Source organism: Oncorhynchus keta, unplaced genomic scaffold (assembly GCF_023373465.1).
Source record: "Oncorhynchus keta strain PuntledgeMale-10-30-2019 unplaced genomic scaffold, Oket_V2 Un_scaffold_2955_pilon_pilon, whole genome shotgun sequence".
Classification (NCBI taxonomy): Eukaryota; Metazoa; Chordata; class Actinopteri; order Salmoniformes; family Salmonidae; genus Oncorhynchus; species Oncorhynchus keta.
In genome coordinates, this window is record NW_026290906.1 from 300,386 (window position 1) to 315,361 (window position 14,976).

Below are 14,976 nucleotides of genomic sequence, written 5' to 3' on the forward strand. Positions count from 1 at the left end.
GGTGTGGGGTGGCTTTTCTTTGGGGGGCCGCACAGCCCTACATGTGCTCGCCAGAGGTAGCCTGACTGCCATTAGGTACCGAGATGAGATCCTCAGACCCCTTGTGAGACCATATGCTGGTTCGGTTGGCCCGGGTTCCTCCTAATACAAGACAATGGCTGGAGTGTGTCAGCAGTTCCTGCAAGAGGAAGGCTTGATGCTATGGACTGGCCCGCCCGTTCCCCAGACCTGAATCCAATTGAGCACATCTGGGACATCATGTCTCGCTCCATCCACCAACGCCACGTTGCACCACAGACTGTCCAGGAGTTGGCGGATGCTTTAGTCCAGGTCTGGGAGGAGATCCCTCAGGAGACCATCCGCCACCTCATCAGGAGCATGCCCAGGCGTTGTAGGGAGGTCATACAGGTCATATAGGCACGTGGAGGCCACACACACTACTGAGCCTCATTTTGACTTGTTTTAAGGACATTACATCAAAGTTGGATCAGCCTGTAGTGTGGTTTTCCACTTTAACTCTGAGTGTGACTCCAAATCCAGACCTCCATGGGTTGATAAATTTGATTTCCATTGATAATTTGTGTGTGATTTTGTTGTCAGCACATTCAACTATGTAAAGAAAAAAGTATTTAATAAGAATATTTCATTCATTCAGATCTAGGATGTGTTATTTTAGTGTTCCCTTTATTTATTTGAGCAGTGTATATCTCCATACTACCATTCATTTGTATGGGTTACCTGTTCAGACGAGTCCTGTGACACTTGTAGGATGGTGTGTGTGTGTTATGGTGTGTGTGTGTGTGTGTTATGGTGTGTGTGTGTGTGTGTGTGTGTGTTATGGTGTGTGTGTGTTATGGTATGGTGTGTGTGTGTTATGTGTGTGTGTGTGTTATGGTGTGTGTGTGTGTGTGTGGTGTGTGTGTGTGTGTTATGGTGTGTGTGTGTGTGTGTGTGTGTGTGTTATGGTGTGTGTGTGTGTGTGTGTGTGTGTGTGTGTGTGTGTGTGTGTGTGTGTGTGTGTGTGTGTACTAACGTTGTTGTGTATAAACAGTCTGATGCGGCTGGTTGGGTAGTTGAGGGTGGTCAGTCTCTCCAGAAACTCTTCCAGGAAGGGAGTCGGCTGAACGATGAACACAGACACATACACCAGGGGCATGTCTTCATCCTACACAGAGACAGAGAGACATGAACACAGAGACACACCAGGGGCCTGTCTTCATCCTACACAGAGACAGAGACACACCAGGGGCATGTCTTCATCCTACACAGAGACAGAGAGACATGAACACAGAGACAGACACCAGGGGCCTGTCTTCATCCTACACAGAGACAGAGAGACATGAACACAGAGACACACCAGGGGCATGTCTTCATCCTACACAGAGACAGAGAGACATGAACACAGAGACAGACACCAGGGGCCTGTCTTCATCCTACACAGAGACAGAGAGACATGAACACAGAGACACACCAGGGGCATGTCTTCATCCTACACAGAGACAGAGAGACATGAACACAGAGACACACCAGGGGCATGTCTTCATCCTACACAGAGACAGAGAGACATGAACACAGAGACACACCAGGGGCATGTCTTCATCCTACACAGAGACAGAGACACACAAGGGACATGTCTTCATCCTACACAGAGACAGAGAGACATGAACACAGAGACACACACCAGGGACATGTCTTCATCCTACACAGAGACAGAGACACACAAGGGACATGTCTTCATCCTACACAGAGACAGAGACACACAAGGGACATGTCTTCATCCTACACAGAGACAGAGAGACATGAACACAGAGACACACACCAGGGACATGTCTTCATCCTACACAGAGACAGAGAGACATGAACACAGAGACACACCAGGGGCCTGTCTTCATCCTACACAGAGACATGTCTTCATCCTACACAGAGACAGACCAGGGGCCTGTCTTCATCCTACACAGAGACATGTCTTCATCCTACACAGAGACACACCAGGGGCCTGTCTTCATCCTACACAGAGACACACCAGGGGCTTGTCTTCATCCTACACAGAGACACACACCAGGGGCATGTCTTCATCCTACACAGAGACAGAGACACACACCAGGGGCTTGTCTTCATCCTACACAGAGACAGAGACACACACCAGGGGCTTGTCTTCATCCTACACAGAGACACATACCGGGGGCATGTCTTCATCCTACACAGAGACAGAGACACACACCAGGGGCCTGTCTTCATCCTACACAAAGACAGAGACACACACCAGGGGCTTGTCTTCATCCTACACAAAGACAGAGACACACACCAGGGGCATGTCTTCATCCTACACAGAGACAGAGACACACACCAGGGGCATGTCTTCATCCTACACAGAGACAGAGACACACCAGGGGCCTGTCTTCATCCTACACAGAGACAGAGACACACACCAGGGGCCTGTCTTTATCCTACACAGAGACAGAGACACACACCAGGGGCATGTCTTCATCCTACACAGAGACACACACCAGGGGCATGTCTTCATCCTACACAGAGACAGAGACACACCAGGGGCCTGTCTTCATCCTACACAGAGACAGAGACACACACCAGGGGCCTGTCTTCGTCCTACACAGAGACAGAGACACACCAGGGGCCTGTCTTCATACTACACAGAGACACACACCAGGGGCCTGTCTTCATCCTACACAGAGACAGAGACACACCAGGGGCCTGTCTTCATCCTACACAGAGACAGAGACACACACCAGGGGCCTGTCTTCATCCTACACAGAGACAGAGACACACACCAGGGGCCTGTCTTCATACTACACAGAGACACACACCAGGGGCCTGTCTTCATCCCACACAGAGACAGAGACACACACCAGGGGCCTGTCTTCATCCTACACAGAGACAGAGACACACCAGGGGCCTGTCTTCATACTACACAGAGACACACACCAGGGGCCTGTCTTCATACTACACAGAGACAGAGAGACATGAACACAGAGACAGACACCAGGGGCCTGTCTTCATCCTACACAGAGACAGAGACACACACCAGGGGCCTGTCTTCATACTACACAGAGACAGAGACACAGGTACGTACAGGCGTGTCGGTGAGGTATATCAGGTCGTCGTCACAGATCCCACAGCCGGTCTCGTGAGTCCAGGCAGTCGGGACATAGTTACCCAGGTAGTTCAACTGGAGCTGGGGGGGAAGGGGGGGCATACTTATTTTTCACCATAATTTGCAAATAAATTAATTAAAAAATCCTACAATGTTATTTTCTAGATTTTTCTCATTTTGTCTGTCATAGTTGAAGTGTACCTATGATAAAAATTACAGGCCTCTCTCATCTTTTTAAGTGGGAGAACTTGCACAATTGGTGGCTGACTAAATACTTTTTGCCCCACTGTATATAGTACACTACCCAGATTGACCCAAAGTTCTGATGCTGTGCCGGGATTGGTTACCTTGGTGGGTCCGTTGCCATGGATAATAACAGGAAGTGTGTCATAGGCCACGTTCCTCGCACGGACACGAGCCTTCTCAAACTTCAGCACCACCTCCTCTGTGTGTGTGTGTGTGTATGTTTAGGTGTGTGTGTGTGTGTGTGTGTGTGTGTGTGTGTGTGTGTGTGTGTGTGTGTATGTTTAGGTGTGTGTATGTTTAGGTGTGTGTATGTTTAGGTGTGTGTGTGTGTGTGTGTAGGTGTGTGTATGTTTAGGTGTGTGTATGTTTAGTGTGTGTGTGTGTGTGTGTGTGTGTGTGTATGTTTAGTGTGTGTATGTTTAGGTGTGTGTATGTTTAGTGTGTGTGTGTGTGTAGGTGTGTGTATGTTTAGGTGGTGTATGTTTAGGTGTGTGTGTGTGTGTGTAGGTGTGTGTATGTTTAGGTGTGTGTGTGTGTGTGTGTGTGTGTGTGTGTGTGTGTGTGTGTGTGTGTGTATGTTTAGGGTGGTGTGTATGTTTAGGTGTGTGTGTGTGTGTGTATGTTTAGGTGTGTGTGTGTGTGTGTGTGTGTGTGTGTGTGTGTGTAGTGTGTGTGTGTGTGTGTGTGTGTGTGTGTGTGTGTGTGTGTGTGTGTGTGTGTGTGTGTGTGTGTAGAGAGAAAATAACATGTTGGTTAAACACACTTCAGACAACACAGAGAAGATGGAGGCAGAATTGGGGTTCTAAGCAGTGGGAGTACTAGGTGTGTGTGTGTGTGTGTGTGTGTGTGTGTGTGTGTGTGTGTGTGTGTGTGTGTGTGTGTGTGTGTGTGTGTGTGTGTGTGTGTGTGTAGCTCACCGATGGCTCCGTTGAGGTTCTGGAAGATTCTAGAGCGATGGTCCAGAGTCATGTTGTACTTGGTCTGAAAGATAACATTACCACAACAACATTACAAGTTTACTACAACGTTGTTGAATGAGAACTTGTTCCCAACTAGCCTACCTGGTTATGGTTAAATAAATAAATAAAAACGGTAGTCTACTATGCGCCACCAAAGGCTACAGGTCAGGAGGTAAAGGTCAGGGGTTAGAGGCCAGGGGTCAGAAGGTTACTGTATCTGTCTAGGAAGGTGGAGCTCCTCATTCCGGTCCCACTATTCGTCCTAGCAGGGTGGAGCTCCTCATTCCGGTCCCACTATTCGTCCTAGCAGGGTGGAGCTCCTCATTCCGGTCCCACTATTCGTCCTAGCAGGGTGGAGCTCCTCATTCCGGTCCCACTATTTGTCCTAGCAGGGTGGAGCTCCTCATTCCGGTCCCACTATTCGTCCTAGCAGGGTGGAGCTCCTCATTCCGGTCCCACTATTCGTCCTAGCAGGGTGGAGCTCCTCATTCCAGTCCCACTATTTGTCCTAGCAGGGTGGAGCTCCTCATTCCAGTCCCACTATTTGTCCTAGCAGGGTGGAGCTCCTCATTCCGGTCCCACTATTCGTCCTAGCAGGGTGGAGCTCCTCATTCCGGTCCCACTATTCGTCCTAGCAGGGTGGAGCTCCTCATTCCGGTCCCACTATTCGTCCTAGCAGGGTGGAGCTCCTCATTCCGGTCCCACTATTCGTCCTAGCAGGGTGGAGCTCCTCATTCCGGTCCCACTATTCGTCCTAGCAGGGTGAAGCTCCTCATTCCGGTCCCACTATTAGTCCGAGCAGGGTGAAGCTCCTCATTCCGGTCCCACTATTAGTCCTAGCAGGGTGGATCTCCTCATTCCGGTCCCACTATTCGTCCTAGCAGGGTGGAGCTCCTCATTCCGGTCCCACTAGTCGTCCTAGCAGGGTGGAGCTCCTCATTCCGTCCTAGCAGGGTGGAGCTCCTCATTCCGTCCTAGCAGGGTGGAGCTCCTCATTCCGTCCTAGCAGGGTGGAGCTCCTCATTCCGTCCTAGCAGGGTGGAGCTCCTCATTCCGTCCTAGCAGGGTGGAGCTCCTCATTCCGTCCTAGCAGGGTGGAGCTCCTCATTCCGTCCTAGCAGGGTGGAGCTCCTCATTCCAGTCCCACTATTAGTTTTAGCATCTTCTCTTAACACATATTCACCCAATTGCATGAGACTTTAGTTCTCACGGAGCTCCCGAGTGGCGCAGCGGTCTGAGGCACTGCATCTCAATACTACAGACTCTGGTTTGATTCCGGGCTGTATCACAACCGGCTGTGATTGGGAGTCCCATAGGGCGGCACACAATTGGCCCAGCATCGTTAGGGTTTGGGGAGGGTTTGGCCGGGGGGGGTTAGGCCGTCATTGTAAGTAAGAACTTGTCCTTAACTGACTAGTTAAAGAAAAAAAATACAAATTGAGATTAAACATTACTAACCAGTTGTACTTTGTCCAGATAAACACTACATGTGTATGTGTACACCTGCTCCTCAAACAGCTCATTCCAAAATCATGGGCATTTAAAATATATATATTATTACACCTTTATTTAACCAGGTTGGCCAGTTGAGAACAAGTTCTCATTTACAAATGTGACCTGGTCAAGATAAAGCAAAGCAGTGCAACACAAACAACAACACAGAGTTACACATGGAGTAAACAACAACACAGAGTTACACATGGAATAAACAACAACACAGAGTTACACATGGAATAAACAACAACACAGAGTTACACATGGAATAAACAACAACACAGAGTTACACATGGAGTAAACAACAACACAGAGTTACACATGGAATAAACAACAACACAGAGTTACACATGGAATAAACAACAACACAGAGTTACACATGGAATAAACAACAACACAGAGTTACACATGGAGTAAACAACAACACAGAGTTACACATGGAATAAACAACAACACAGAGTTACACATGGAATAAACAACAACACAGAGTTACACATGGAATAAACAACAACACAGAGTTACACATGGAATAAACAACAACACAGAGTTACACATGGAATAAACAACAACAGAGTTACACATGGAGTAAACAACAACACAGAGTTACACATGGAGTAAACAACAACACAGAGTTACACATGGAATAAACAACAACACAGAGTTACACATGGAGTAAACAACAACACAGAGTTACACATGGAATAAACAACAACACAGAGTTACACATAAACAAACAAACAGTCGATAACACAATAGAAAGACAATAAAGAAAGTCTATATACAGTGGAGGAGGTGAGGCAATAAATAATAATAGTGAAGTATTTACAATTTAGCAGATTAACACTGGAGTGATAAATTATGGTGTGCAAGTAGAAATACTGGTGTGCAAAAGAGCAGAAAAGTAAATAAAAACAATATGGGGATGAGGTACAGTGCCTTGCGAAAGTATTCGGCCCCCTTGAACTTTGCGACCTTTTGCCACATTTCAGGCTTCAAACATAAAGATATAAAACTATTTTTTTTGTGAAGAATCAACAACAAGTGGGACACAATCATGAAGTGGATCGACATTTATTGGATATTTCAAACTTTTTTAACAAATCAAAAACTGAAAAATTGGGCGTGCAAAATTATTCAGCCCCTTTACTTTCAGTTAACACAGTGTCCAAAGAAGGGCCAGATGTATACAGAATGGTGTCGTCTGCTTAGAAATGAATCAGGGAATCACCAGCAGCAAGAGCGGGGCGGCAGAGTAGCCTAGTGGTGGACTAGTAACCGGAAGGTTGCAAGTTCAAATCCCCTGAACAGGCAGTTAACCCACTGTTCCGTCATTGAAAATAAGAATTTGTTCTTACCTTTATTTAACTAGTCAGTTAAAATAAAATAAAAAGAGCGACATCATTGATATATACAGAGAAAATAGGGCCTGAGAATTGAACCCTGTGGTACTCCCATAGAGACTGCCAGAAGTCCAGAAAACAGGCCCTCCGATTTGACACACTGAACTCTGTCTGAGAAGTAGTTGGTGAACCAGGCGAGGCAGTCATTTGAGAAACCAAGGCTGTTGAGTCTGCCAATAAGAATACGGTGATTGACAGAGTGGAAAGCCTTGGCCAGGTCGATGAAGACAACTGCACTGTCCTGTCTTTTATCAATGGCGGTTATGATATTGTTTAGTGCCTTGAGTGTGGCTGTGGTGCCCCCATGACCAGCTCTGAAACCGGATTGCACAGCAGAGAAGGTACGGTGGGATTCAAAATGGTCGGTAATCTGTTTATTAACTTGGCTTTCAAAGACCTTAGAAAGGCAGGGCAGGATGGATATAGGTCTGTAGCAGTTTGGGTCTAGAGTGTCTCCCCCTTTGAAGAGGGGGATGACCACGGCAGCTTCCCAATGCTTGGGGATCTCAGATGATATGAAAGAGGTTGAACAGGCTGGTAAAAGGGGTTGCGACAATGACGGCGGATAGTTTCAGAAATAGAGGGTCCAGATTGTCAAGCCCAGCTGATTTGTACGGGTCCAGGTTTTGCAGCTCTTTCAGAACATCTGCTGTCTGGATTTGGGTAAAGGAGAAGCTGGAGAGGCTTGGGCGAGGAGCTGCGGGGGGGGCGGAGCTGTTGGCCGGGATTGGGGTAGCCAGGAGGAAAGCATGGCTAGGCGTTGAGAAATGCTTATTGACATTTTCGATTATCATGGATTTATCAGTGGTGACCGTGTCGCCTAGCCTCAGTGCAGTGGGCAGCTGGGAGGAGGTGCTCTTGTTCTCCATGGACTTTACAGTGTTTCCTATCCTCAGTGCAGTGGACAGCTGGGAGGAGGTGCTCTTGTTCTCCATGGACTTTACAGTGTCCCAAAACGTTTGGGAGTTTGAGCTACAGGCTGCAAATTTCTGTTTGAAAAAGCTAGCCTTTGCATTCCTTTTCACAAAACATGTTAGTACAACAGGATGCAAGTTTCTGTTGAAAAAGCCTTTGCTGACTGACTGTGTTTGTGGTTCCTGACTTCCCTGAAAAGTTGCATATCACGGGGACTATTCGATGCTAATGCAGAACGCCACAGGATGTTTTTGTGCTGGTCGAGGGCAGACAGGTCTGGGGTGAACCAAGGGCTATATCTGTTCCTGGTTCTACATTTTTTGAATGGGGCATGCTTTTGAAACCAGACTAAACAATGCCACTTAATATAATGTTTACATACCCTACATTACTCATCTCATATGTATATACTGTACTCGATACCATCTACTACATCTTGCCTATGCTGCTCTGTACCATCACTCATTCATATATCTTTATGTACATGTTCTTTATCCCCTTACACTTGTCTCTATAAGGTAGTAGTTTTGGAATTGTTAGCTAGATTACTTGTTGGTTATTACTGCATTGTCGGAACTAGAAGCACAAGCATTTCGCTACACTCGCACTAACATCTGCTAACCATGTGTATGTGACAAATAACATTTGGATTTGATATTTAAAATGGTGAGGAAGTTACTTTTAAAGAACGACCAGGCGTCCTCGACTGACGGGATGAGGTCAATATCCTTCCAGGATACCTGGGCGAGGTCGATTAGAAAGGCCTGCTCACAGAAGTGTTTTAGGGAGCGTTTGACAGTGATGAGGGGTGGTCGTTTGACTGCGGCTCCGTAGCGGATACAGGCAATGAGGCAGTGATCGCTGAGATCCTGGTTGAAGACAGTGGAGGTGTATTTGGAGGGCCAGTTGGTCAGGATGACGTAATAATATCTATGAGGATGCCCATGTTTACGGATTTAGGGTTGTACCTGGTGGGTTCCTTGATATTTTGTGTGAGATTGAGGGCATCTAGCTTAGATTGTAGGACTGCTGGGGTGTTAAGCATATCCCAGTTTAGGTCACCTAATATGTAGTTGGTAACAGCCTCCACTCTTCTGGCTTTCCACTAGATGATGGAACATTGCTGTGGGAACTTGCTTCCATTCAGCCACAAGAGCATTAGTGAGGTCGGACACTGATGTTGGGTGATTTGGCCTGGCTCGCAGTCTGCGTTCCAATTAATCCCACGGGTCCCAATAGGGTGTCCACATACTTTTGTATTTATAGTGTAAGAGGTTAGAGGTCATACTAACCAGTTGTACTTTGTCCAGGTACAGTTGAAGTCGGAAGTTTACATACACTTAGATTGGAGTCATTAAAACTCGTTCTTCAACCACTAAACAAGTTTCTTGTTAACAAACTATAGTTTTGGCAAGTTGGTTAGGACATCTACTTTGTGCATGACACAAGTCATTTTTCCAACAGATGTTTACAGACAGATTAATTCACAATTCCAGTGGGTCAGAAGTTTACATACACTAAATTGACTGTGCCTTTAAACAGCTTGGAAAATTCCAGAAAATGATATCATGGCTTTTGAACCTTCTGATTGACTCAAATGATGTCAATTAGCCTATCAGAATGTAAACTTCTGACCCACTGGGAATGTGACGAAAGAAATAAAAGCTGAAATAAATCATTCTCTACTATTATTCTGACATTTCACATTCTTAAAATAAAGTGGTGATCCTAACTGACCTTAGACAGAGCATTTTTACTGTGATTAAATGTCAGGAATAGTTAAATAGTGAGTTTAAATGTATTTGGCTAAGGTGTATGTGTAAACTTCCTATTTCAACTGTATATCTTATTGTAAAAGGTTAGAGGTCATACTAACCCGTTGTACTTTGTCCAGGTAGATCTTAGTGTAGAAGAGTTGGTCATCATCGTTGTCTTTATGTTTCCACTGTTGAACAATCTCACTGAGCTCTGGAGCATACCCTATAAACCCTTCACACAAAGACAGACACAATCCAGGGTTAACACACTACAGCCGACCCTAAAACTGATAAACCTGACTGATAAACCTAATGACATGTCTGACTGGCTAATGTCTTACTGATAAACCTAATGATGTGTCTGATAAACCTAATGATGTGTCTGATAAACCTAATGATGTGTCTGATAAACCTAATGATGTGTCTGATAAACCTAATGATGTGTCTGATAAACCTAATGATGTGTCTGACTGATAAACCTAATGATGTGTCTGTCTGATAAACCTAATGATGTGTCTGTCTGATAAACCTAATGATGTGTCTGATAAACCTAATGATGTGTCTGATAAACCTAATGATGTGTCTGATAAACCTAATGATGTGTCTGATAAACCTAATGATGTGTCTGATAAACCTAATGATGTGTCTGATAAACCTAATGATGTGTCTGATAAACCTAATGATGTGTCTGATAAACCTAATGATGTGTCTGACTGATAAACCTAATGATGTGTCTGACTGATAAACCTAATGATGTGTCTGTCTGATAAACCTAATGATGTGTCTGACTGATAAACCTAATGATGTGTCTGATAAACCTAATGATGTGTCTGATAAACCTAATGATGTGTCTGATAAACCTAATGATGTGTCTGATAAACCTAATGATGTGTCTGATAAACCTAATGATGTGTCTGATAAACCTAATGATGTGTCTGATAAACCTAATGATGTGTCTGATAAACCTAATGATGTGTCTGATAAACCTAATGATGTGTCTGATAAACCTAATGATGTGTCTGTCTGATAAACCTAATGATGTGTCTGATAAACCTAATGATGTGTCTGACTGATAAACCTAATGATGTGTCTGATAAACCTAATGATGTGTCTGATAAACCTAATGATGTGTCTGATAAACCTAATGATGTGTCTGACTGATAAACCTAATGATGTGTCTGATAAACCTAATGATGTGTCTGATAAACCTAATGATGTGTCTGACTGATAAACCTAATGATGTGTCTGACTGATAAACCTAATGATGTGTCTGTCTGATAAACCTAATGATGTGTCTGATAAACCTAATGATGTGTCTGATAAACCTAATGATGTGTCTGATAAACCTAATGATGTGTCTGATAAACCTAATGATGTGTCTGTCTGATAAACCTAATGATGTGTCTGTCTGATAAACCTAATGATGTGTCTGATAAACCTAATGATGTGTCTGATAAACCTAATGATGTGTCTGTCTGATAAACCTAATGATGTGTCTGATAAACCTAATGATGTGTCTGACTGATAAACCTAATGATGTGTCTGACTGATAAACCTAATGATGTATGTGTCTGATAAACCTAATGATGTGTCTGATAAACCTAATGATGTGTCTGATAAACCTAATGATGTGTCTGACTGATAAACCTAATGATGTGTCTGTCTGATAAACCTAATGATGTGTCTGTCTGATAAACCTAATGATGTGTCTGATAAACCTAATGATGTGTCTGACTGATAAACCTAATGATGTGTCTGTCTGATAAACCTAATGATGTGTCTGTCTGATAAACCTAATGATGTGTCTGTCTGATAAACCTAATGATGTGTCTGTCTGATAAACCTAATGATGTGTCTGTCTGATAAACCTAATGATGCGTCTGACTGATAAACCTAATGATGTGTCTGATAAACCTAATGATGTGTCTGACTGATAAACCTAATGATGTGTCTGATAAACCTAATGATGTGTCTGATAAACCTAATGATGTGTCTGACTGATAAACCTAATGATGTGTCTGTCTGATAAACCTAATGATGTGTCTGATAAACCTAATGATGTGTCTGATAAACCTAATGATGTGTCTGACTGATAAACCTAATGATGTGTCTGATAAACCTAATGATGTGTCTGACTGATAAACCTAATGATGTGTCTGATAAACCTAATGATGTGTCTGATAAACCTAATGATGTGTCTGACTGATAAACCTAATGATGTGTCTGACTGATAAACCTAATGATGTGTCTGACTGATAAACCTAATGATGTGTCTGATAAACCTAATGATGTGTCTGATAAACCTAATGATGTGTCTGATAAACCTAATGATGTGTCTGATAAACCTAATGATGTGTCTGATAAACCTAACGATGTGTCTGATAAACCTAACGATGTGTCTGATAAACCTAATGATGTGTCTGATAAACCTAATGATGTGTCTGATAAACCTAATGATGTGTCTGATAAACCTAATGATGTGTCTGATAAACCTAATGATGTGTCTGATAAACCTAATGATGTGTCTGTCTGATAAACCTAATGATGTGTCTGTCTGATAAACCTAATGATGTGTCTGACTGATAAACCTAATGATGTGTCTGACTGATAAACCTAATGATGTGTCTGATAAACCTAATGATGTGTCTGATAAACCTAATGATGTGTCTGATAAACCTAATGATGTGTCTGATAAACCTAATGATGTGTCTGATAAACCTAATGATGTGTCTGACTGATAAACCTAATGATGTGTCTGATAAACCTAATGATGTGTCTGACTGATAAACCTAATGATGTGTCTGATAAACCTAATGATGTGTCTGATAAACCTAATGATGTGTCTGACTGATAAACCTAATGATGTCTGTCTGATAAACCTAATGATGTGTCTGTCTGATAAACCTAATGATGTGTCTGACTGATAAACCTAATGATGTGTCTGACTGATAAACCTAATGATGTGTCTGACTGATAAACCTAATGATGTGTCTGATAAACCTAATGATGTGTCTGACTGATAAACCTAATGATGTGTCTGACTGATAAACCTAATGATGTGTCTGATAAACCTAATGATGTGTCTGATAAACCTAATGATGTGTCTGACTGATAAACCTAATGATGTGTCTGACTGATAAACCTAATGATGTGTCTGACTGATAAACCTAATGACGTGTCTGACTGATAAACCTAATGACGTGTCTGACTGATAAACCTAATGATGTGTCTGACTGATAAACCTAATGATGTGTCTGATAAACCTAATGATGTGTCTGACTGATAAACCTAATGATGTGTCTGACTGATAAACCTAATGATGTGTCTGATAAACCTAATGATGTGTCTGACTGATAAACCTAATGATGTGTCTGACTGATAAACCTAATGATGTGTCTGACTGATAAACCTAATGATGTGTCTGACTGATAAACCTAATGATGTGTCTGACTGATAAACCTAATGATGTGTCTGATAAACCTAATGATGTGTCTGATAAACCTAATGATGTGTCTGATAAACCTAACGATGTGTCTGATAAACCTAACGATGTGTCTGATAAACCTAACGATGTGTCTGATAAACCTAACGATGTGTCTGATAAACCTAACGATGTGTCTGATAAACCTAATGATGTGTCTGATAAACCTAATGATGTGTCTGTCTGATAAACCTAATGATGTGTCTGTCTGATAAACCTAATGATGTGTCTGACTGATAAACCTAATGATGTGTCTGACTGATAAACCTAATGATGTGTCTGATAAACCTAATGATGTGTCTGATAAACCTAATGATGTGTCTGATAAACCTAATGATGTGTCTGATAAACCTAATGATGTGTCTGATAAACCTAATGATGTGTCTGATAAACCTAATGATGTGTCTGATAAACCTAATGATGTGTCTGATAAACCTAATGATGTGTCTGACTGATAAACCTAATGATGTGTCTGATAAACCTAATGATGTGTCTGACTGATAAACCTAATGATGTGTCTGATAAACCTAATGATGTGTCTGATAAACCTAATGATGTGTCTGACTGATAAACCTAATGACGTGTCTGTCTGATAAACCTAATGACGTGTCTGACTGATAAACCTAATGATGTGTCTGTCTGATAAACCTAATGATGTGTCTGACTGATAAACCTAATGATGTGTCTGACTGATAAACCTAATGATGTGTCTGATAAACCTAATGATGTGTCTGACTGATAAACCTAATGATGTGTCTGACTGATAAACCTAATGATGTGTCTGATAAACCTAATGATGTGTCTGATAAACCTAATGATGTGTCTGACTGATAAACCTAATGATGTGTCTGACTGATAAACCTAATGATGTGTCTGACTGATAAACCTAATGACGTGTCTGACTGATAAACCTAATGACGTGTCTGACTGATAAACCTAATGACGTGTCTGACTGATAAACCTAATGACGTGTCTGACTGATAAACCTAATGACGTGTCTGACTGATAAACCTAATGACGTGTCTGACTGATAAACCTAATGATGTGTCTGACTGATAAACCTAATGATGTGTCTGATAAACCTAATGATGTGTCTGATAAACCTAATGATGTGTCTGATAAACCTAATGATGTGTCTGATAAACCTAATGATGTGTCTGATAAACCTAATGATGTGTCTGATAAACCTAATGATGTGTCTGACTGATAAACCTAATGATGTGTCTGACTGATAAACCTAATGATGTGTCTGACTGATAAACCTAATGATGTGTCTGACTGATAAACCTAATGATGTGTCTGACTGATAAACCTAATGATGTGTCTGACTGATAAACCTAATGATGTGTCTGACTGATAAACCTAATGATGTGTCTGACTGATAAACCTAATGATGTGTCTGATAAACCTAATGATGTGTCTGATAAACCTAATGATGTGTCTGACTGATAAACCTAATGATGTGTCTGATAAACCTAATGATGTGTCTGACTGATAAACCTAATGATGTGTCTGACTGATAAACCTAATGATGTGTCTGACTGATAAACCTAATGATGTGTCTGACTGATAAACCTAATGATGTGTCTGACTGATAAACCTAATGATGTGT

At 42.7% G+C, this 14,976-nt stretch overlaps 1 protein-coding gene across 1 annotated transcript in view; it reads right to left on the reverse strand.

Moving 5' to 3' along the window:
- Positions 1 to 14,976, reverse strand: part of plod3 (procollagen-lysine, 2-oxoglutarate 5-dioxygenase 3) — a 78,922-nt gene that overhangs the window by 43,936 nt on the left and 20,010 nt on the right. Inside the window, exons 5-9 of the mRNA XM_052515579.1 lie at positions 10,003 to 10,115; positions 4,276 to 4,339; positions 3,460 to 3,557; positions 3,092 to 3,193; positions 1,034 to 1,165 (exon numbers count right to left, since the gene is read on the reverse strand). Of these exons, the coding sequence (XP_052371539.1) occupies positions 1,034 to 1,165; positions 3,092 to 3,193; positions 3,460 to 3,557; positions 4,276 to 4,339; positions 10,003 to 10,115 (509 nt within the window). The remainder of the gene's footprint in view (positions 1 to 1,033; positions 1,166 to 3,091; positions 3,194 to 3,459; positions 3,558 to 4,275; positions 4,340 to 10,002; positions 10,116 to 14,976) is intronic.